Source organism: Argiope bruennichi, chromosome X2 (assembly GCF_947563725.1).
Source record: "Argiope bruennichi chromosome X2, qqArgBrue1.1, whole genome shotgun sequence".
NCBI classification, from domain to species: Eukaryota; Metazoa; Arthropoda; class Arachnida; order Araneae; family Araneidae; genus Argiope; species Argiope bruennichi.
The window spans coordinates 35,899,688-35,923,169 of record NC_079163.1 but is presented as its reverse complement, the minus strand read 5'-3'; the positions used below and the strand labels follow the sequence as shown (position 1 = coordinate 35,923,169).

The following is a 23,482-nucleotide window of genomic DNA, read 5'->3' as shown; positions in this document are numbered from 1 at the left end:
CTTTTCGAAGCACCTAACGGCGCCCTATTTGGACAAACTATTGTAGAAACTTTTCCTGTGAAGTATTCTTTTGTGGATGCCTTATTATTCCATAAAATAATGTATGGAGGGTTTATAGTTCATTCCTAAACTTAACATAGAAATTTCACTGGATATACTAAATTATGGGATACGTATTAAATTCTAAGAATTATGAATCATTTGAGTTATTTCAAAATTTTCCGAGGTTGTAGGAATTTTGATTTTGATTTTTTTAAATTGGAAATAGGAATGACTCCAATTAATTGCACGGAGGTTTCATCCTTCATTCTTAAACTTAATATATAAATTCTATTGGAAATACAAAATTATGGGATACATATTAAAGTCTAAGAAGTTTGAATCATTTGACGTATTTCAAAATTTTCTGAGGTTGTAGGTATTTTCTTGTTATTAGTTAGAAATTTTAATTTTGGAGTTAGGAAAGACTCAACTTAAATGTATGGAGGTTTCATCGTTTATTCCTAAACTTAACATAGAAATTTCACTGGATATACTAAATTATGGGATACGTTTTAAATTCTAGGAATTATGAATCATTTGAGTTATTTCAAAATTTTCCGAGGTTGTAGGAATTTTTATTTTTTTAAATTTGAATTAGGAATGACTCCAATTAATTGCACGGAGGTTTCATAGTTCATTCTTAAACTTAATATATAAATTCTATTGGAAATACAAAATTATATGATACATATTAAAGTCAAAGAAGTATGAATCATTTGACGTATTTCAAAATGTTCCGAGGTTGTAGGTATTTTCTTTTAATTGGAGTTAGGAAAGACTCCACTTAAATGTATGGAGGTTTTATCGTTTATTCCTAAACTTAACAAAAAAATCCCACTGGATATACAAAATTATAGGATACATATTAAATTTTAAGAGTTATGAATAATTTGCCGTGTTTCAAAATTTTCCGAGGTTGTAGGTATTTTTATTTTATTTCGTAATGGAGTTAGGAATGACTCCAATTAAATGTATGGAGGTTTTATCGTTTATTCCTAAACTTAACAAAGAAATTTCACTGGATATACAAAATTATGGGATACATATTAAATTTTAAGAGTTATGTATAATTTGCAGTGTTTCAAAATTTTCCGAGGTTGTAGGTATTTTTATTTTATTTTGTAATGGAGTTAGGAATGACTCCAATTAAATGTATGGAGGTTTTATCGTTTATTCCTAAACTTAACAAAGAAATTTCACTGGATATACAAAATTATGGGATACATATTAAATTTTAAGAGTTATGTATAATTTGCAGTGTTTCAAAATTTTCCGAGGTTGTAGGTATTTTTATTTTATTTTGTAATGGAGTTAGGAATGACTCCAATTAAATGTATGGAGGTTTTATCGTTTATTCCTAAACTTAACAAAGAAATTTCACTGGATATACAAAATTATGGGATACATATTAAATTTTAAGAGTTATGTATAATTTGCAGTGTTTCAAAATTTTCCGAGGTTGTAGGTATTTTTATTTTATTTTGTAATGGAGTTAGGAATGACTCCAATTAAATGTATGGAGGTTTTATCGTTTATTCCTAAACTTAATATAAAAATTCTATTGGAAATACAAAAGTATGGGATAAATATTAAATTCTACGAATTATGAATCATTTGATGTACTTCAAAATGTTAGGCTGTAGGTACTTTTAAGTTTTTAATTGGAGTTATAAATGACGCAGATGATTAAATATCGAATTTTATGGTAATATTTCCCGGGTGTATTTTCGTAAATGATAATAATAAATAAAAGCGTTATTTTATAAATTTAAACAAAAGAATTTAATGTGTCATATTATTTTTCAACAGACATTCTAATAATTCCATTAGCAGCAAGAAGGACGTTTATACTACTTTTATTATGCTAATGTCCTATTGAATGAAATTTATCTACAATATAGTAAATTCATCTTTAGAATTCAGAATCATACTCATAAGTTTTTTTCTTCAAAATCAATATAATTCATAATTATTGTGGTGAGTCTTATGTTTCAATGTGCAAGAAAACAAAAACTATTTTGTTATAATTTTGAAATAAGCTTTTTTTAATACACATTAAAGATAAATTAAAATTCATGTGTGCTATTTATTAGTTATTTTTAGATAAAAAGCCTGATTTTTGATTATTTTTAATGTTTGATTTCTCAAGCAAATTTTTGTAGCTGAAATCTTTAAAAATAAATAAAATAACTAATAGATTTCAAACAAAAGATTAGCTCCCATAAACATTTTGGTTCATATTGTGTTTTTGTATATATCTGCTAAATGTATTTCTTCAAAAGGGCCATCTATAAAAAAATTTCAGGTGAAATTTTAAATATTTTTAAAAATTAAATCCAATTTTTAAAAACATTCTTGAAAGCAAAGTGGAAATAAGGAAAATGGAAATCATGGCATTCAGCATAAACTCCACTAATTTTATTGATTAAAATGCTCTCTCTCTTTTTAAAACAGTTTCTTAAAAGTACTTCAATCTTTTACGAGTGGTACAAAAATCTGAAGCAGCTTTCAAGCTAAAAATAGAATTTTTATCTTCTATTATTGTCTGCTAAAAGCCAAATGCATTTTTGTACATTTATAATGTAAAACTCAATGCCTGAAGTCTGAAAAAAGTAATTTATGGTATGCATTCAATGAAATATGGAAATCAATGACTACTTAATGAAAAACTGTTTCCAATATATTTAGTTCTCTTATAATTTTAGAGTTACTTCATGTTATCGTAACCATTTTTTAAAAAATATTTACAATTATCTTTATTATGTATAAAAAATTATAATTAACGCTTCTAAATTCATAATATTTTCGTATTAACAAAATTTTATGTTTTCTTTTTTCAATCAAAAATGTTTAATTTTCATAAATAGCATTTCAATAAGAATTTGAAATATTAAGCACCATAGATATTATCGCAGTTAATTTCACACTTTTCGAATAAATACAATGATTTGAATCATTAAACTTGCAAAAAAAATTCAAATTGTTTGATATTTTTAGGAACTGTTTTAATTATTTAATGACATTTTTTATGTGGGTAAAACAAAGATGTTCAAAATTAAGAGAAACCGAAAAAATTACTGAGAATTTAAAAAATGTAAGTAAAAATGAATCAAACTTTGACAGATGGTAAAAAAAGTTATTGTCTTCTGTACTCAATATTTAGGATAAATATTAACTGTTGAGTAATATTACATATGATTGAGTAGATGAAATGAATGTAGTATAAGCGAAATTTTTACATGCTAAAATTTTACATAATAAAAATTTACATGCTAAAATTTTACATAATAAAAATTTACATGCTAAAAGTTTACATAATAAAAATTTACATGCTAAAAGTTTACATAATAAAAATTTACATGCTAAATATTTTATATAATTTTAAATTTTAAAATAATAGAAGTTATCCATCCATGCTGTGAAATCTGGTTTCTCTGGGTTAAGTAATAAAGCAATTGGTTATCATTTAACTAATGACATAGTGGGCCCTTGGGGTAGGGGAAATAGTTTATTTCACTATATATTGTCTGACAAAAAAAATGAGATAATAAAACAGATTTTACTCGATGAAAAATAAACTAATTCAGAAATATGTGAGTTAAATAGACTTTGCAATTTTAATTTCCACGTCGCTGTAGTGAGAACATGGATTATTATCATTATTGCTGATTATCCCCTCCTAGACATTTGTTATTAAAGAAAAAGATAGTTAGAAACAGTGTATTACAAATGTCAAATATGTTCGGAAGCCAATGTCATTTTTTTTTAAATTCATTCTTACCAAAATGGGTGAATCTTTCCATTAACATTGAAACAATCATTGGAAAAATAATGAAAACCACATATAAAAAACACAGAAGCTAAAATATCGTTCATCTTCTTGAATTTGCTGGTTTTGGCCTTCAGCATTTTGTCCTTTTGCTGCTATTTAACGTAATATCTTGAGTCTTTCTACTGCTAAATCATGTAATATCTAGGCTCTCAGCGGTCCTAGATATTATGTCACTGGACTTCCATACTTCCACTCGGATATTGTTTCAGTAAATAAGGATTGACATTAGGGATGTAGCATGAGAGGAACTTTCTCTTTGGATGGTCGTTAACAGGAGATATGTTGACAGAAATTGGTCAAATACATTGATATTGTATCAAATATATTTATACATTATCTATTACTATATGAGTCGATGAGTTTTTTTGCAAATAATCTGTTGCATAAAGTTTGAAATTTTTTTAGTTAAGTAGACTTTAGGAAGACAGTTATGAATAATTGTTATTTAATTCTTGGAATACAAAAATGTGAGCAAAAGGAGAAAGGAATCTTTATCCTAAAATTAAGTTATTTGTAAGTAAAATAATTTTGAGGTTTAAATAAGAAAACTCTTGATTAAAAATAAAAATCGTCTGTCAATGAATAATTCTATCTAAAAAATTCGTCTTCATAAATGTTAAATTTTCTATTTTTAGATGATAATCTATTCATACAGAATAGCTTATTAACATCATAAAAAAACATAGAATTTTGGCATTAAAAAAATTTTTGTCATCGCACTTTCGAGTATTAATAAATTGCATACATTTGCTTTTTTTTTTTTTTAATTCTCCAAAATGCAATGATAAAAAATTGTTTAAAGCTTTAAAACGTCAATAGACTTTACCATTAGAGATATTACTTTCTTGCGTTTTAGAATGAACAATTATTTAGTATTTTAGAATGAATTATTAGAATAATTTCCTTTTTTATAAACATCCAAACCCTAGAAAAACAAATCTTTTTATGGCTATCGATCGGTATATGGATTTGTACGCCTCTTTAAACAATAATAATTATTATGAAAATTTCAGTTTCTAGTGATATATAACTGAAGGCAACAGAATAGTTTTCGCGAAATTTTATTTACTTTTTTTCATTTCTCAATGGAAAAAAAGAAATAAGATGTGAAACTTGATTAAAAGCCTCTCAACATTTGCTGGCTGTATGATAAACTAAGATATATTAACTTCAGCTAAATCCGGGAGATGCTTATTCGCTTCAATTATTTATATTTTCATTGATATTTTTCCATTTTCTGAATAATTATTTGTAATTCTTAATACATATATACATGAAAATTCAGCTAGGGATATCATGTAGATATATTAAGAAAACTAATGATATAGCATATATTTTAGGGGAAAGCTCATAGAATTTATACTGAACATTTCAATGCATTCTCTAAATTCTCGGAATATGCCTATAATCATATGATATAGAAGAAAAAATTTTATAAATACCATAGAATACTATCTGATAGTTATTTCTTCCTGCATAACTGTCAGAATTCATGAATTTCGTACTCATAGAAAATTTTTAACTCATTTTGTAGATATTATTTCATAAGATCAATATCTCTTTAAATCAGATTTATGTGAATTCATATCTATAAAATAGAATACCTTTAATTTTATACTAAGCACGATTGAACACAATAATAGTAAATAATATAATAATTTTTTTTTAATTTAAAAAATCTGCTTTTTTCTGGAGATGTTTGAATTTAAACAGTTACAACTTTCAATTATTCATTTATTATAAATAACTAAAGTCAACGCTTGGAAATAATACATTGATCGAAATCAAGGCAAAATTTGCCGCATATTGCTCTTAAAATTAAAGAGATCTTGATCGTCACACAGCAATTTGAAATTTTACAAGCGTTTTACTGAATATGAAAAATCGTATTTTTTTATGGGATTTCATCATCAATTTAAAAATATTTTTCTGTAAGTCAGGTCCGAATACATATAAATATTTCCACGTATAATTTCTCACAGCCCTAGAATTAATTCGCTGAAATTTTTTACATTTCTTATGTCGTTTTTCAGAATTGTTCAGTGTCACAAGTAAAAATTTGAAAATTCGAGTAGGAAAAGTTTTGCTTGCAAAAACTGGGAAAATCATTTCTAATAAAAAAAATTAAAGCAATTAGTTTGCGGAAAATGATTTTAAAAGGTTAACTTAATTAATATATCAATAAATGTTCATCATATATCAGAACATATACTGATATATCATTGTTCATGATATATCAGTACATGTTCATCCACCGATAATATGAAAAATGTATCTTCGGAATATATTCAGATTATATAGAATTAATTTAATTTTTTACCTACAAACCCATGCAGAACAATTGATTTTGTTTCACAAATTACTATGAGTGCAACCTCCGGAAACATGATGATTTTGATACGTTAGCTTAAAGTACACATATTGATGATTGACAACGTGAACCTCAATTTTACGCACTTCTATCAGCTCAAATAAAACAATCCTAGATCATTGAATAGAAATTTTTTATATCATTTTCATAGATTTTCTCAAAATAATTTAATCATTTAAATTCTTCAACGCATAAATTCATCAAATAAAACCTTTAAAATGTTGAATTTATTGATAAAACAAGATAATAAGTTAATTAATAAGTACATGTTGTATTGCTCATCGTTCCTTTCACTGTGCAACAATTTTTTTTAGATATGTCATTTATATATATATATAATTTCTTCTCAAAATTTGCTCGTTTTGATTATCAAAGAATTTTCCTTTATTATAAATCGCATATTAAATTTAAATATTGATATTTAATCTGCATTTGAAAGCAAAAGATTGAAATTTAATTTGTTCTTGTTTCAGAAATAGTTACTGCGTCCGGCAATTCCTGGCACATTTATTTAAAAATTTATTTTGTGCTTATTTTTGTTTAGTCAAAGACTTTAATCTTATTCTCAATTGAATTTTTATAGTCTTTGAGATGATAATATTCTAGTATAAAAACTAAAAATTCATGTCCAGTTATAATATAAATAAGAAAATATTTCTACCAAATAATATCTTCTATTCTCACTTTGCATTTATAAAGATAACAGAAAGGCACTGTAAGATTAAAATCAAATAATGACGAATTCTTTGCCTTATTGAGGCTAAGTATATTCATTAAGCTTTTTTTTTAATCAAGACGAATAAAGCATCGACGGAAAAATCCGAATAATATCATATTCAAAAGTAAATTATCAGAATTCAAATATTTTAATAAATAATGAAATATTTTATAAACGAATGAAAAACATATCTTCCTAAAAACATAGTAACTCTGTGAAAATCTTTAATCAATCCTGCAAAGATTGTTTACGATATCAGAAGAAAGTTACCCGAAGTTAATCTCCAAGAAAAAAAGACCAAAAAGCACCTTAAATAAAGAATGAAGGTCCAAAATTAGGTTTTGAGATTGCGGGTCACGCTATAAAACATCCGTCACAAAGGCTTATGTTTGGTATTAAATTGTCCAGATAATTTGTTGTTGTAGTTTTGGTCCACAAATAGACAATTTCGTGGCAATGCATCGGGTCAAATTACATTGTACCAGTAGCCTTCTACTTCTCCCTGTACCAATCAATCCTCTTTTTCCCATCGGTGTGCGCCCTGAGACATGTTCCAATACTATGCAGCCATAAAATCCAATTTAGGGAGCGCTCGTTGGAAGATACAGGTTGAAATTGTATTACCCGGACCTGTATTTCTCGCAGCTCTTAAACAATTAGTGCATATACAATGCTCTGTGTGATTTAGTGTTTTGGTAGTTTTGGTTCAAATCAGATTGTTTTTAGTTCATCTTATTTCCATAATTTAAAAGAAATATTAAAGCCAAAAATATAAAGTCTACCGAATACGGATAGCGGCAAAACAATTATGGAAAAAAGGTTTATAGCTGAAAATGTTTCCTTTTGAAATACTGTCGATAGAAAAAATGAGAAGTCATGAAAGAAAAAAAATGCTTTTAATAATGTTTTTTGAAGACTCAAAACTAGGTTTTTCTCAAGAAACTTTACATTATATGATATGAAAAATGTGTATATGCATCATTATGCAAATAAAAGATATGAGACATTTTGCACCTTAAATAAAAGTTAGTTCTATATTTTTTTACTATTACAATATAGTTCTGTATTGCTTACATATCTAAGGATATTTTAATTTGCAACAATGATATTTACTAACATTTCATACTATTTAGTTTTGTTAGTTTTGATTTAGTATGGAGTATTCATCATATCAACGAATTTTTATATTTTTCATTTATGTTTATATTATTTTTACATATTAAGATACTTGATTCACAAAAACAGGCAAGCGAACATCTTAAACTGAGCTAGTCTATACAACAATCTATCAAAAGAGCTTTTCTCTTCCAAGCCCTTGAAAGAGAAATGAGTCATTATGCGAATAAATTGCATCAGATATTTTTCACCTTAAATAAAATTTTAGTTATGTATTTTTTACTATTATAATATAATTCTGCTTACAATTCTAAGGCTATTTTAATTTGTAGTATAGATATTCACCAACATTTCATACAATTTTGTTTTGCTAGTCTTGATTCAGTATGGCGTAAGCATCATGTAGATGAATTTTTATATTTTTCATTTATTTTTATTTTACTTTTTCACATTAAGATACTTGATTTAAAAAAATAGGCAAGCGAGCATTTTGTACTAGTCTTCACAAGTCTACTGAGCTAGTCTTTTCGCATTCAAGCTCTTGCTTCAGATGTGTTTTCTTTAATTGAATTTTGTTATTTTCATATGCAAAGACCTTTTAGATTTTAGTGAATGAAATTTCTAATTTCATTTCATTTCTAATTTCTAAATTTCATATGGTACTATTAAATAAACCAAAATCCTTCAAAATAGGCAGTTTAAATGTTAGACAATTTCCATAATTATGCTTACTTTGTTTTTCATTTCATGCTTACCTTTCACCTAATTTTTGATTTCCCATGGCAAGCAAGTTTTAAGTTTTGTCACAATATTTCATAAACACATATTTTTCTTTTTTTTATTCATCACAACAAACTATTTACTCCTAATTCTCTTTCACAGTCTCCATACTACAAATTTAGATTTAGGTGCATATGAACTGTGCTTGATCTATCCGAGATATTTAGTAACCAGATTTTCGATATCTCTAGTACTGTAAGTAAAACTTTTCTGCTCAAAATGACTACATACGTAATATAATTTTCTAGGATAAAAAGAAAATATTTTTAAAATACAGCTTTTAGTATTTTTCTCAAAATATATATATTTTTTTTAAACTCTGAAACTCATACACAATTTTTTGTAGCTTTACTACAAAATTTCTTAATCAAAGTATTACAAACATAAATCTCAAATTAATTTTATTTATTTCTGAAAAGTAATATATATATATTTCAGAAGCTAATTTACAATGAAGAGTATCATAGTTTTTCAAATGTTTAAGTTGCATGGTATTCAGTACTTTTTTAAAGTTTTGCTTTAAATATATTTAAATGAAAATTAGCTCACTTTAATCTTTGAATCCTTACTAATGTGTTAAGCAGAATTTGGGAAAACTTTTATTCTGAACTCTATTAGATTCGATTTTGAAGATTATCGCAACACAACATATTTTCTGTTTGTCATTAAAAGTAAATACTTCAAAAAATAAATATTTTTTGTGTTATTTTATATTGAAAACAAATAATTATTTCTCTGTATATAAAATTTTGCATAATATTTACTTTGAAAAAATATTTTTTTTATTTACAGTATAAATTCTTCGATTTTTGTTGTGACAATATTCCAGTTCGCTTAAAAGAATCCTTTAAAATTTGAAATGGAAAATTCCAAAAAAAAGTTTCATAATTATATTCATACGATACAAACAATAAAGCGAGGATTAGCTTTTAAAAGCTAGCTAAGTAATTTTTTTTAATTGACATTTTTTCAATAATTTCAGTCTTTCAGGTTTCTTTTTTTTTTCTTGTAAAAGCTGTTACAAATTTTGGACACTGTTAACATAAAAATGTTTCATACATATGGAACAAAATTGTGGAACTTTTACAGAAAAGACGTTTTCTCGTGGTAGATATTTCTGACAAATACATGAGGGGTATATTTTCCCTCGTGAGAGCCAGACCAGTGAAAGCTCGGAAAATAGTCTTCATCATTGTTTGCACGGGGGGCGTTTACCTGTCAGACTGTCAAAGTAATTACTGTCTTCAAAAAATATATCGATCTCATGCCTCATTATTTTGGTTTTGACGGTTTCCCTCCTGAATTATTAAAACAGCTGAGAAAAATGTAAACAAAAAAATCGCTATTATTTGCTCACTGGCTTTCTTAATTTGAAACAAGACTTTTGAACCTTTATAAAGCTTTTGGTCTTTTTTCAAATGGTCATGTAGAACTTGGTAAATAATAAGAATTTCTTATTTCAGAATTTGGTATAATATTTATATATTTTTAAATTCATTTATATAAATTTTAAGTTAGACGTGAGGAATATAATGATTATATTCGAAGCATGAAATAATGCGAATTGAAATATCTCAGTAAAGGAAATCAAGAAATTAAACAATTCTGTAGATAACCTAATGATTTTCTTTTTAATAAACGTTCCGATAAAATATGCCTTATTTTTAGCACAAAAAAAGAAATTTCTGTTTATTGGACTTTTTTACGAAGAGAAATATTTTTTTAACGCTCTTCAAATCGTTACTAAAACAAAAAATTGTATTTGATGTAAATCAAGATATCTTCTTCATAATTATGCATCCAATAATCAAAGATGTTAATACCTTTTAGAAATTTTAGACAAAAGATATTTGAATTATCTGTTAAAGGACAGCGTTTCTTCATTATTTTGTAAACTGGTATATGATAGTCTTATGGCATTTGTGTTAACTAGGGATTGCAATATCGGACCAAACTTTCAATACCAGTATTCGGTATTTTTTAGATCTTAATACCAGGATATCGGTTTTAATACCGGTATTAGAAATTTTAGAAAACAAAAAAGAAAACACAGGTGTTTCTTTCTTTTATTTGCCAGTTTTATTAGAGAGTGTAAATATCACAAAAAATAATTTGTAACGTATAAATTATAACAATATATAAAGAATCATAAAAAAGGAAAGGAACATCTTATTTATTTAAATCACAAAAAAAGTGTAAATATCACTATTCAGTCTGTGGTACAATTACAAATTTTTGAAATGTGATCTTAGAAAACATAACGCATCAATTGTACTGTCATTAAGCCTGAAAAGTAATTTTGTGTAAAAATTATCAGCTGTCGAAAACGCTCTTTTGGCATCAACGCTAGTTGCTAGTACTGTTAGCAATGCGTGATATACTTTTTCCAAGTATTTACTTCTAAATCCCTCGTCTTCAAATAAATCGATTCCTCGTCGGATGGGTTTGGATATAGCTGATTTCTGTATTGTATTTTGGTTCGTTGAAATTTTTTTTATTTATTGCTAATTCTAATTTTTGTTCAAGAGACAATTCCTTTTCACTATCGACATTAGTGTCATCATAATCTTCGATAACTGAACTGAATTCTTCTGAATGTGGATAGGTTTGTGGGTAAACAATTTTAAGAAAATTTACTCTAAACTTAATCAGATTTGAATTGGTTATTTTCTTTTCTTCTTTTTCATTTTCATTTTTAAAATCATTATAATTATGTAAATACCATAAGATATTTTCTATTTCGGTATGCCTTTCTTCTGTGCGATTTTTCAATGTAATATATAATTCTTCAGATAGTGATGTGTGCTGTTCTTTCAGTGACTGCAACATGAAATTTATTGTTGCATTAGCTGTTAATAAATAAGAATCTCTCCGACATAATGCCTCAATTGTCAGTTTTATTAGAAGTAGTGCTGCTATAGTTCTGGATATTAAGTCGAATTCACGATCTGAAAAATTAATTTACAGGTTTAAGTCAATTATTGCTTTTTGGATTGGATTTCTCAGTTTCAAAAATCATTCCATCATTAGGAGTAAACCAACGTATTTATAATCCAACACGTTCCAACGTGTTTTATAATCTAATATTAACATATATTCTGTTTTATTTTCAGTTAGTATATATTTGAGTAATATATCATTTTTTATAGGGAAATGTTTAAATATCTTAACAACTTTTCGAACTTTATAAATTATAGGAAGCAATTCTTGATGGTTAATATTTCATCCTCATTAGCAATATCTTCTTCAACAATTACATAGTCATTATCTTCATTGTCAATATCATTCTCACTCTTACTCTCTTCAAAGTTGGAATCCAAAGTTTCTCTATCCACAGTATTTGGATTCTTCTGTTCTTTATTTTTTTAGTATAATACATCTATTACTCCTAACTGAATTCCATGTGCTTGGCACAATTGCTTATTTGCACCAATCAACTTTCCAACTATTTTCATAACTGTTGCTCCATCAGTCGTTATGGATACAATATCTTCTATCGGGGATAATCCATGTTTCACTAATTTAGATTTAAGCAATTAATTAAGCCAATTATTAGCTAATCAATTTCGTCCATTTGGGAGATATAAAAGTAAAAACGTATACTATTTTTCTATGTTCGTGATCAATGAACATATAGTGGAGACAATTTTTAAAATTTTTAGTAAATACCGAAAAACCGGTATTTAAACTTGTGAATACCGGTATTACGAAATTGTACAAATGGCTCAAAATACCGCTATTCGATATCCCGGTATTGCAATCCCTTGTTTTAACTAAAGAAAATTTGACATTTTTGAATGTATATATATATATATATATATATATATATATATATATATATATATATATATATATAATTCAAGAAGAAGGTATTTCGAAATATTTTAATTGTAAAACAGCTTTTCATATTTAAACTTAATAAGAAAATCCTGGAAAATTAATTATTATATTTGAAGATCATAACTGTTTACAACTGAAACAATAATTCAACAATTTTAACTATAAAGTTCTTTTTCTGCATTTTTGAGCCATATTCTTTTGTAACTTTTAACGCAACAATTTCTGTAATCATAACACCAATATGTAACATAAAACATGCAGATAATATAACTTTTTCGTTTTCAAACGAAATTTATACTGTCTTTAATAATTTTTTTAATTCAGATCAGACAGCTTAGGACATTGCTCTTACAAACATTACTCAGTTTTTTAACTTTTAGATCGATGTTCATTATTTTGTACATTGTCAATTTCTTTCTTTTCTTTTCATTTTAACTTTCTTAATGCAAGACTTCTTAATCAGAAAAACCGTGAGTTTAGTGAGTTATGTTAGAAGCTAAACAGGGGTCACGAAAAATCTCTCAGTACTACTTTTTTTCAAATTCTTAAACTATTGGAAACAAAACTAGTTAAGAAAAGGATTTTGACTTAAAAGATTTCACCATAGTGTGCTAAATAACTATTTTTAAAGGAAATTCTAATTTTTTTCTAATTTAATACTTTTTTTTGTATTTGTGTTTCGTCCCGGTGAGAGTAATCTGTTGTAAATAGAATTATGAGTATTTTGTAGTCTTTTTTTTTTACTACTTACTTTTTATAATCTTAAAATTTATATTAGGAATAAAAAACTTATTAGATATAATTTTTTTCAAAATTTTAAATACATAAATTATTTCATTTTTAAGAGAAAAAAACGCGCGTTGAACCGTCAATGTACTTATTTTTTAAACACTTTTATTTAACTTGAGTTGTTTCATGCTTTTAAGATGTAATCGATTTACTATGTGAACGATTAAGATGCATGGATGCTATGTAATCGATTGCCCTCTAACTTCCTGATTTCTAGAGCTTAAATATTTTTGCACTTTTGCTTTCTTCATGACAATATGCTAATTTAAGACTTTCAGTATTTAATCATCAATTTATTGTTTAACTTAATCAAATTTTGAAACGATTATAAGCGTGGCGCTATCTAGGAGTATATTTGAGAAAATCTTTTCTAATATTTCAAAAGATTTAGATTAAGGCATTATAAATTATGGCTGCATTATAGATAATAATTAAAATAAAAAGAAATTCTACAATTTCGAGTTCTCTAATAAATGATTTTTTTTTAAAATCCGTTTCTCGCTTTTGTCACTTTTCAAATGTTCCTGCAAGAAGTAAGAATAAATTTTATTCATCACATTTCGTTGTAAAAAACATATTTTCTAAAAAAAAAAGCGACATTTAGCCAATCAAGCCAACTTCTTTTTTAAAAAAAACATTTTTGCATTAAAGAATTATACATTATTTATCTCAATAAATTTAAAATGCATTTCTGATCATAACTCTATCGTAACTTTAGCATGCATTGGGAATTTAAGTATTCCCTAATACTTTGCTCGTTCCAGCTATAAGTAGCGATGTTTCACGATATTTCCTCCATAAATAGAAGAGATACGTTGTTCCTACATTTGAAATGATTTAAAAGACAGTAAAAAAACGTTTATTTGAAAAAAAATACCACACAGTAGAACTTTATGGCTTCTGAATGCTTTGCAATTGATGATATATGCATACAAAATGAGGAAAAAACTGCCAGCAGGGGGAATAAAATGGCTCTTGTAGTATGGGGGTGTTGGAATTAACATATATTACAAATAAAAGAAAGCTGCACATTTTGAATCATAACTGTTGTTGAATGATGGCTAAAAAAATAGTCCATTTGAGATTGCTCAATTTTTTTTCTGGAAAACTGATAAGTTTGTCAGAATTTAGATGAAAATAAATCTAGTACAGTATTTCGAAAACCCAAAGAAAAGTTTAGAAGTTTCGGAAAAATAAGTAAATATGAAAGAATCGAAGGTAAAGTTATAAATAGAATTTAATTTAATAAATTATTTAAAACTGTTAAATCACTGAATAATTTTTAAACGTTTGAGGAAATAACTGAAAAAGAGAATCAGCATAAAGCAAATAACATATAAAAAATCAATAAGATTAGTAAAAAAAAGCAATCTCTCAAACCATCTCACTTGTGATCAGAAATTTTAAAAATACATTTTTCTAGAATCAAAATTAATTGCACTCTTAAGGTTATTAGTTGAATTATATTTTAAAAAACCTATTTTGAAAACATCCCCGCCAAAAGTGAATAAATGATGCTAATCGAAGAAGATAATTTTTTTTTATGGACAACAAATTTATTAAAACTTTTTTTAAATCAAATATATATACAAAGCTTTACTGCTAAAGGATCGCAATATTAGAAATTTAATACAGAAAAATTATTTTTAGAGCCCTCCCTTTATTTTTAGTTGAACAAAAATGATGGCTTTTTTTATCTGTTCTACCACGCGTAATTACTTCGATTTTTAAGGATTCAATCTATATTTTATCTTATCATATTAAAACTTATACTTCGAATTTTTCAGATATTCAAAGTTTCAGAGTAATATTATTGGAATTATGTCTAAAAATATAATATATAGATAAGAAATTATTGCATTTGTAGCATCTTTCACTTTTGACATCACATCAAAAATTAATTATATTATATACTGCGATATTTTTTCTAATTTTCTGGGAAGAGAAATCTTTCTAATTAGAAAACTGCTCTGATGCTTTATTTCATAACAGGTAAAAGTAAAACAGTTAAATCCATTTCCAAAATTATCTTCTTTAAAGTTACATTTACATAGTTATATTTTAGTTATTGAAGGTTGACAGAAAATATTTCTTCAAAAATCCCTTTTTTAATAATTTTAATAATATAAATAATTTAGTTATTTTAATATGTTGCATTTGTGTATGCCCGTAAAAAATAAACAAAAAGTATAAACAAATAATCAATTAGATCAGAAAAGAATGTAGCAACATTTTTAGCAAGACAATAATAAAATTATTTCCTTTCTTATTGAAAGAATATATTTAATGATAATTAAAAAATTCTTATTAAAGAATATTATTTTCCAAAATAAAATAATTCAGAGTCTTCTTTCATTGTTTTACTCTTTTTTAAGCACTTTTCCCACAAAATCTGTAATAATATTTAGATCTGATAGTTCTCTTGTATTGATAAGAGACGCTAAAAAATACAAAATAGTGTATGCAAAATACAATATATACCAATATTAAATAACAAATACAATTCATTAGTTCAATTTCTTGTTGAAAGTTTTTTGAGGAATTTTAAATTCAATATATATATATATATATATATATATATAAACTTAAATTTCTTAAAATTAGACCAATTTTAATCGATGAAATTTACTATAAGAAAAGTCAGTCAGTAAAAGAAGAGTCATTGTTTAAACTTTCTACAATTTATATTTTTCTCTTAATTTTTGTAAGATATCGATAATATTCTTTATAGAGTTTTGGAGTTTCAAAATCGCTTATCTGTAATATCAAGTTCTGTCTAATAAAAAAAACATACACTAAAGGAGAATAATTTTCTATTATGTATCTTAATAATTCATTAATTTATTATTAGTTTCCCGAAATATCAAAAATACTTTAACTATTTTCAATTGTTTTGGAAAATTTTAATCGTTTTTATAATACAAATCCTCTATGTCACACATTAAAAATTATATTCAATTATAAACTATCTTCTCTAATTAAAATTACGATAATAAGTTTACTCAAATGCCAGTAATACCATATTTTATAAAATAATTATCACTGAAAATGTAATTAGAAGCATCAACAAATGCTTTAGAAGCTGCTAAAAAGTTTGAAAAAATTGAAAATTATTCATTTTGAATTTCACTTACCTGGTTGTATTGACTCTTCACCTTTCAGAAACTGATTTCGGATTTCCACAATCAAAAAACCAGCCGACAGATGCAAAGTGCTAAGGATCACGTCAAAGATGAGAGCACAGACGAGTACTACCCATCCCCAACCTCCCTCTGGATAATAGTTTTGATGAATAGTAGCTGCTTTCGGGTCATTTGGTGATAACAGTAGATTCAATCCAGGAATGTCGGTCTTTTTTCTCTTATCTTCTCTTACAGTATTCTTTGGAGAACTTCTTACACCGTCGAACTGGGGGACGGAAGTCAGGCTTGGGGACTGCCGCAAAAAATCTCTTGGCCTTCTTGACGAATGATGCCAGTAGCGACTGAAGTAAGGACTGCGCGGATCTGTAGTTGGCAAAGAATGCGAGCGATAGTGACGGCGTGGGCGGTCTGTCATTCCCACCTCCCCTCGGTGACCACAGGGGGAAGTGTCTGATCGTCCTCCACGTCCAACAGGAGGCATCTTTATGAAGTGGAGTGGGAGAGACAGTTTTCACGAAAGAGTCGGGCGCGCATCTTTGGGCTGCTTCGCTTCTTATTTTTTCCCTCAAAAAGTTGATTGATTTCACGCAAGTTCTTATTGTTGTTTCTGACAAGGAAGAAACCATCTTTCGCCCCAACATAGTATTCTAGTATGCATTATAACTGCAGCTGTAATTGATGAAAATTATCCAAATATGGATTTTTTTTAATATCCAAATAATAGTTTAATAACTCCTTTTAAGGATTCAATCAGAAAATGTGATATCATCTACCACGGTTTTAAAAGTCACTATAGCTCTTGCTGATGTCATTGTATATTATAAAGAGATATTGTCACACAAAAGCATTTCATTGAATTATGATTATGTAGTTCACAAATAAGAATTGTCTTTATAAATCCAAGTAATAGTTTAATAACTTCTATTAAGGATTCGGTCAGAAAATGTGATATCCTCTACCACAGTTTTAAAATTCACTACATCTCTTTATTGATGCCATTGAATGTAATGATGAGATATTGATGTCACACAAAAAATATTTCATTGAATTATTATTATTATATAGTTCACTAACAAGAATTATCTTTATAAATTCTGTACATCAACATTTTTTTTCATTTTCAGAATAATTTTGTAAGAGCAATCCATGAAAATATCAAAATGATATTTTTTTCCGAAATATTTTACACAACGCCTTACATCCTTTGAAGTTGTTGCTCAGTTGAGTCTATCGAGGTACCTAAGAATTGTATAGCACAGTGCAAAGCCTATAAAATAGAATATCTATTAGTTTTTTTAACGTTCTTATTTATTAATTAACACACATTATTTTTGAACCTTTACTTTTTGTCATTTTTCAAGAAAAGAATTCCATGGGTGTATTTTTAAATTCAAACAAATTTTTATAAACTTTTCAGTACGATGATATAAATATGAAAAATCCTATTAACAGAATTTTTTATTTGAGAAAAATTTAACAAAATTAGTTACATTATTTTTTTTCACTCAAAAAAGAGTTTCTTAGTATTTACGTGGCTTTTAGAATTATAAATAGATAATCGAATGAATTACAGAAAACTGGGCAGTAATATTCAAATTCTAGTCGAATATAAGTTACATTTATCAACCTAATAATAAAATTTTAAACTGGAAAGCATTTCATACAATAGTTAACTTAAGAAAAATTGTTTCAATAAGGTACTTGAGGTATTAAGGTAAGGTTAAATACTTATAAGCAACTAATGTCATGGTACATTATAATATAATTACATTTTAAACAAAAATATTTGTCCTTTCAGTATACATAAAAAAGGGAATTTTCTTCACAAAATTCCAACTATATGGTTATATTTGATTCTATAACTACTTTCAAGAACAATTTTTTTCTATTTGGAATTCTAAATTATATAAAAAAACCTATATGACTTATTTATACTTTATTAAAAACTGCTTTTACTGAAATAAATTAATTCACATTTTAACAGTACTCTAAAATTACCACAGCTTTTAAATAATAAAAAGTACTAGCTCTAACATACCGAAAATAAATGAAATTTAAATTTTTGATTTGATTGCTCCTAAATCGTTGATTGATCTGTGTCAAAAAGACAATTAGATTAAAAATCATGAATATATTATATTTGTACAGTGAAGTTTGAAATTAATTCTCTTAATTTTCATTCAAAAATAGATTTATCACATATATAAAAATCATTAGGTACTGAAATGCAAAAAAAAAAAAAAAAAAAATCCAACTTGTTGCAAAAATGCTCAAAACATCAGTAGAAATTACTGTATTCACTATCATTCACTAAAATACGGAAATATTTACAATTAGAATTCACTTATAGGAAATGGGTTTAAAATATTCACCGTTTCTTTGATGCAAAAATATTTTCACAAACATTCAACTGGTATATCACACTCCACAAAGCAGGAAATGCTACAAGTTGGTGCAAATCACTCAAAATCACGCGGATATGTGACCAGTATTTACTGTCTTATTCCACAGAATAAACATAACAACATGGAACTTGATTACTCTTGAAATAGTATCCATCAGTTCATTACACTAGCTTAAAAAGAATTAAAACATACAAAATTTGAAATAATCCAAGGTAATCAGCCAATTAAATCCTTTGAAAGCTTCTAAACACGTTACGATGAATCAACACCACTTTCACATTAGCGAAGAAAAGAACGTAGAAAGTGCTTTACTTACTACAGAGTTTTCACCGGTTTGATCATTATGACCCCTCGTTTGAAATATTACATCACAAGCTCTTGAACTGATTCGGAGACCTATTTAGCTTGAATCGAACCTGTCTCTAGAATGGAAGTTGTTCCAGATCAGGTTTTGATCGAACGATTGACGAAGCCTCCCAGGCTTCGCGGTTTTTCACTTAGTATTTGGCGTATGAATGGATGTGATACAATGTGCACAGGATTCGAAAATTTTAACATTTAAAAAAGAATTATGTTTTAATCAGAAGTATCAGAATTACGTTCTTAATTTTTGCGCATAAAATTTATTTTGTTTATATAATAATGAAATAATTTGTTGAGAAATATTGATCGTATCCTTAAATTGTTTGTATTTCTTATCCTTAAATTGTATGGTATTCCATATCCTTAAATTGTTTGGTATTCCATAACCTTAAATTGTAAGTTATTCCATATCCTTAAATTGTAAGTTATTCCATATCCTTAAATTGTTTGGTATTCCATATCCTTAAATTGTATGATTTCATATCCTTAAATTGTTTGGTATTCCATATCCTTAAATTGTATGATTTCATATCCTTAAATTGTTTGGTATTCCATATCCTTAAATTGTTTGGTATTCCAATTTAAAATCATTTTGAAAGGATTAATGAGGATTTATTTTACATTTTCTGCATGTATTATTGTTTGGAGTGTGTCTAGCAGTTTTATCATTGAGATAAATAAACGGTTTTTGTCCTTTTTAATGTAAGAGAATTAATTGCAAAAATAAAGAAATATTTATGGGCGAAACAAAGAGAAAAGATGAAGAAAGATTTATAGATAACGAAAGATTCAAAGATATATGCTAATCTGAAATGTTTGAGGAATTTTCTTTATGCATTACTATCATTAATACTTTACATTGATGCTCGTATATCAGAGCTTATTTCGAAATTTAGAAATCACACTGTGAGAATAGGTTAAAACGGTTGCTGCTTTCATGCATTATGCATTTATAGAGAAATTATCAAGAAGGGAAATTAAAATCTGCCTACTAAATAATAGCCTTTTACATTAAGAAATTGTTAAGTCACATCTTGATTAAGAGTAAGTAATTAAAATTAAAATTCTTTACAATTTGTAAAAACATCATCGATTTCTGTCTCGTTCTTTTAAAACGAACATATTTTTTAATGTTGTTATTATTAAATATTTATTTTACTTTAAATCGCTATAGACAATGTCTATCAAATGATCAAAAAAAAAACTTGACGAACTTTGCAGTTTATATTTCTTACATTACAAATATTTATTTCAATTCCTATCTTTATTCAAATTTATATTTACTTATACATTTCAAATTTTTAAGAGTCACATTTGTTAAAATATTTTATTGATTCGAATTAAAACATTCAATTGTCTGTTTATTTAAAAAGCAGTTATTGTCTTTTATTAATTCACTTTCGTTTCTTGGAATTGCCAAAATCATTTTATAGGAAAGAATTCTGAAAAATTTTAATTCTCTTTGACAATTCGCTTTGAAAAATTTTAATTCTCTTATTACAAATTGTTAAAATGTTATGAAACGAATATTACATAAATCCTCATTTTTTTGCATGCAAAGATAATAATGATTTATATAATATTCGTTTGGTAAGAAGGAAGAAAAATTTATTTAAAACCGCAGAAGTTCAATTTACTTTTAATAAGTCGAAGAATATTTAATTTATTTAGAATTCTTCCCTATAACTTATTTTTGACAATTCCAAAAAACAAAGGCGAATAAATAAAAGACAACAACTGCTTTTTTAACAAACTTACAAGGGACTGTTTTAATTCGAATCAATAAAATATTTTAACAAATGTGACTCTTAAAAAATTTGAAATGTATAAATGAATATAGATTTCAATAAAGATAGAAATCGAAATAAAGATTTGGAATCTAAAAAATTATAGTTTTTTTTTGTTTTTTTTTCAATTATTTTAAAATTAATTCACTTTTTAATCGACATTTTTTTCAGTTATTTTATCGGAATCGTCTTTTGTGATTCAAAGTAAAAGAAATGTTTAATAATAACATCATAAGATATTAATGCTGAAAACAAACTATGTTAATTATGTCAATATATTTAAGCAACGTTTAGCAAAAATAATTCTTTCCAAATACTCATAGCTATTGAGGTTACTAAGGAAGGTTTTCGATTTATTTTTATTTCCATAAAACAGTTTTTTTACATCTTTCAACCTTTCATGGACTCCTTTATTTTCTAAAAAAAAAGCCCCCTTTTATGTAGTGAATGAAAATGTCAATTCCAGTCTTGTGCATTTCCAGTTTTATGAGGTTCAGGAGGAGTGACAAGTTTTTCAAAATCTAAAAAAATTCAAAAAAAAAGGTAGATATTTAAAAAAAAAATTATCGTTTTCGAAATAAATTCTCAAAGCTATAAGAGTTCAGTGATCCGGTTGTAAACAGAAGAATGAGAAATAGATGCTTAAAAGCAAGTAATTCCCACTTTCATAAAAAAGCAGGCATTTGAGGAAAAAATTCTGGAAAATTGGCAATTTTAAAAATTATAAGACTTAAAAAAATATATTCAGATAATACAGAAATAGATGACTTTAAATATATACAAATACACATAAGTAAAACAAGATGTATTTTGTCACCAAGCCTTTAAAATTTTAAAATAATACTCATAACTATTGAGCCAACTAAGGAAGAGCTATTTTTTCCCTTATTTCCAAGATACAATTTTTTATATCTTTTCATATCTTTCGACCTTTCAGGGACTTCATTTTTTCTCAAAATACATTTCCTTCTATGTAGTGAAAAAAAATGTCAATCCCAGTCGTGTGCATTTCCATTTTTATGAAATTTGGGAAAAGTGACAAGCTTTTAAAAATCTAAAAAAAATCAAAAAAGAAGGTGGATACTTAAAAAAAAAAAATTATAGCTTTCGAAATGAATTCGTAAAGCTTTAAGAGTTGAGTGACCCAGTCGTAAACAGAAGAATAAGAAATAGACGCTTAAAAGCAAGTAAATCCCACTTTCATAAAAAAGCAGGCAGTGGAGGAAAAAATTCTGGAAAATTAACAATTTTAAAAATTATAAAAATCAAAAAAATATTCAGATAATACAGAAATAAAATGCCTTTAAATATATATGAATATACCAAAGTAATACAAGAAGTATTTTGTTGCCAAGCCTTCAACATTTTAAAATTCAGTGAAAGTATGGCAAAATAAAGCAAAAAAAGAAGAAAGAAAAATGTTGAAATGAGTAAAACTAACATTAAAATTCTAGTTCGTATGCTAAATGATTTTAAGGTTTGTTGTTTGAAATAAAAATCGTTTTCAAAATATAAAATGTGCTAATGTAACCTCTAAATTATTACAAATAATTCAAATATAACTGAATAAAAAAGAGAATCCAATTAAATACAAAGTTACTTTGTAATTGAAGACGTTTGAGAGAAACAAAAAAGAGCTTTCCCTTCGATTTCAATACATCTTTCCAAGAGAAATTGCCGAAAGGCAAATGAGAAATGGGGCATGTGGTAGTGTTGACCCAGGACAAACAACGAACTTTCACTAATGACGATCGCACAATCTTTTCTCATGACTTCATGACGCAATCCACCAATAGAAATCATTTTGGAAACTAATTACTCGCCTTCACGTATGACTTTCATGGAAATGAAATGGGACTGCAGTATTATGGAAGGTTTCATTTCTAAAATCTTCGATACGTCGTCTGTGGCCAGTCACGAATTTTAATTCAAACCTGTTGACAAGAAACTTAATAACAAAATAATTGGTTAAATTTGATTAACTTATGATTAATTTGAATATTAATTTTTACTAAAAGAAAAACCTAAATGAAATTATAATGATAAACAAAGAATAGATTTGTTCGGATCACTTCAGTTCATCAGCAAAAATGTAAATGTAGATGTAAAATCAAACATATTAATATCAAATTAATTATTTAAGATCCAAACAAAAAGAATAAGCATTTCATATTTTATCTCGGAATTTGTTCCTGTTTCTCTGAATAAATACATGAAATAAATTTATATACATGTGTGTGTGTGTGTGTGTGTGTGTGTGTGTGTGTGTGTGTGTGTGTGTGTGTGTGTGTTTTAT

The 23,482-nt window shown here is 26.4% G+C and overlaps 1 protein-coding gene across 1 annotated transcript in view; it reads right to left on the bottom strand.

Moving 5' to 3' along the window:
* The window catches only part of LOC129959700 (monocarboxylate transporter 10-like), a 30,632-nt gene extending 13,520 nt beyond the window's left edge, over window positions 1–17,112 (bottom strand). Inside the window, exon 1 of the mRNA XM_056072590.1 lies at window positions 16,623–17,112. Within this exon, the coding sequence (XP_055928565.1) occupies window positions 16,623–17,112 (490 nt within the window). The remainder of the gene's footprint in view (window positions 1–16,622) is intronic.
* Window positions 17,113–23,482: the final 6,370 nt, after the last annotated feature.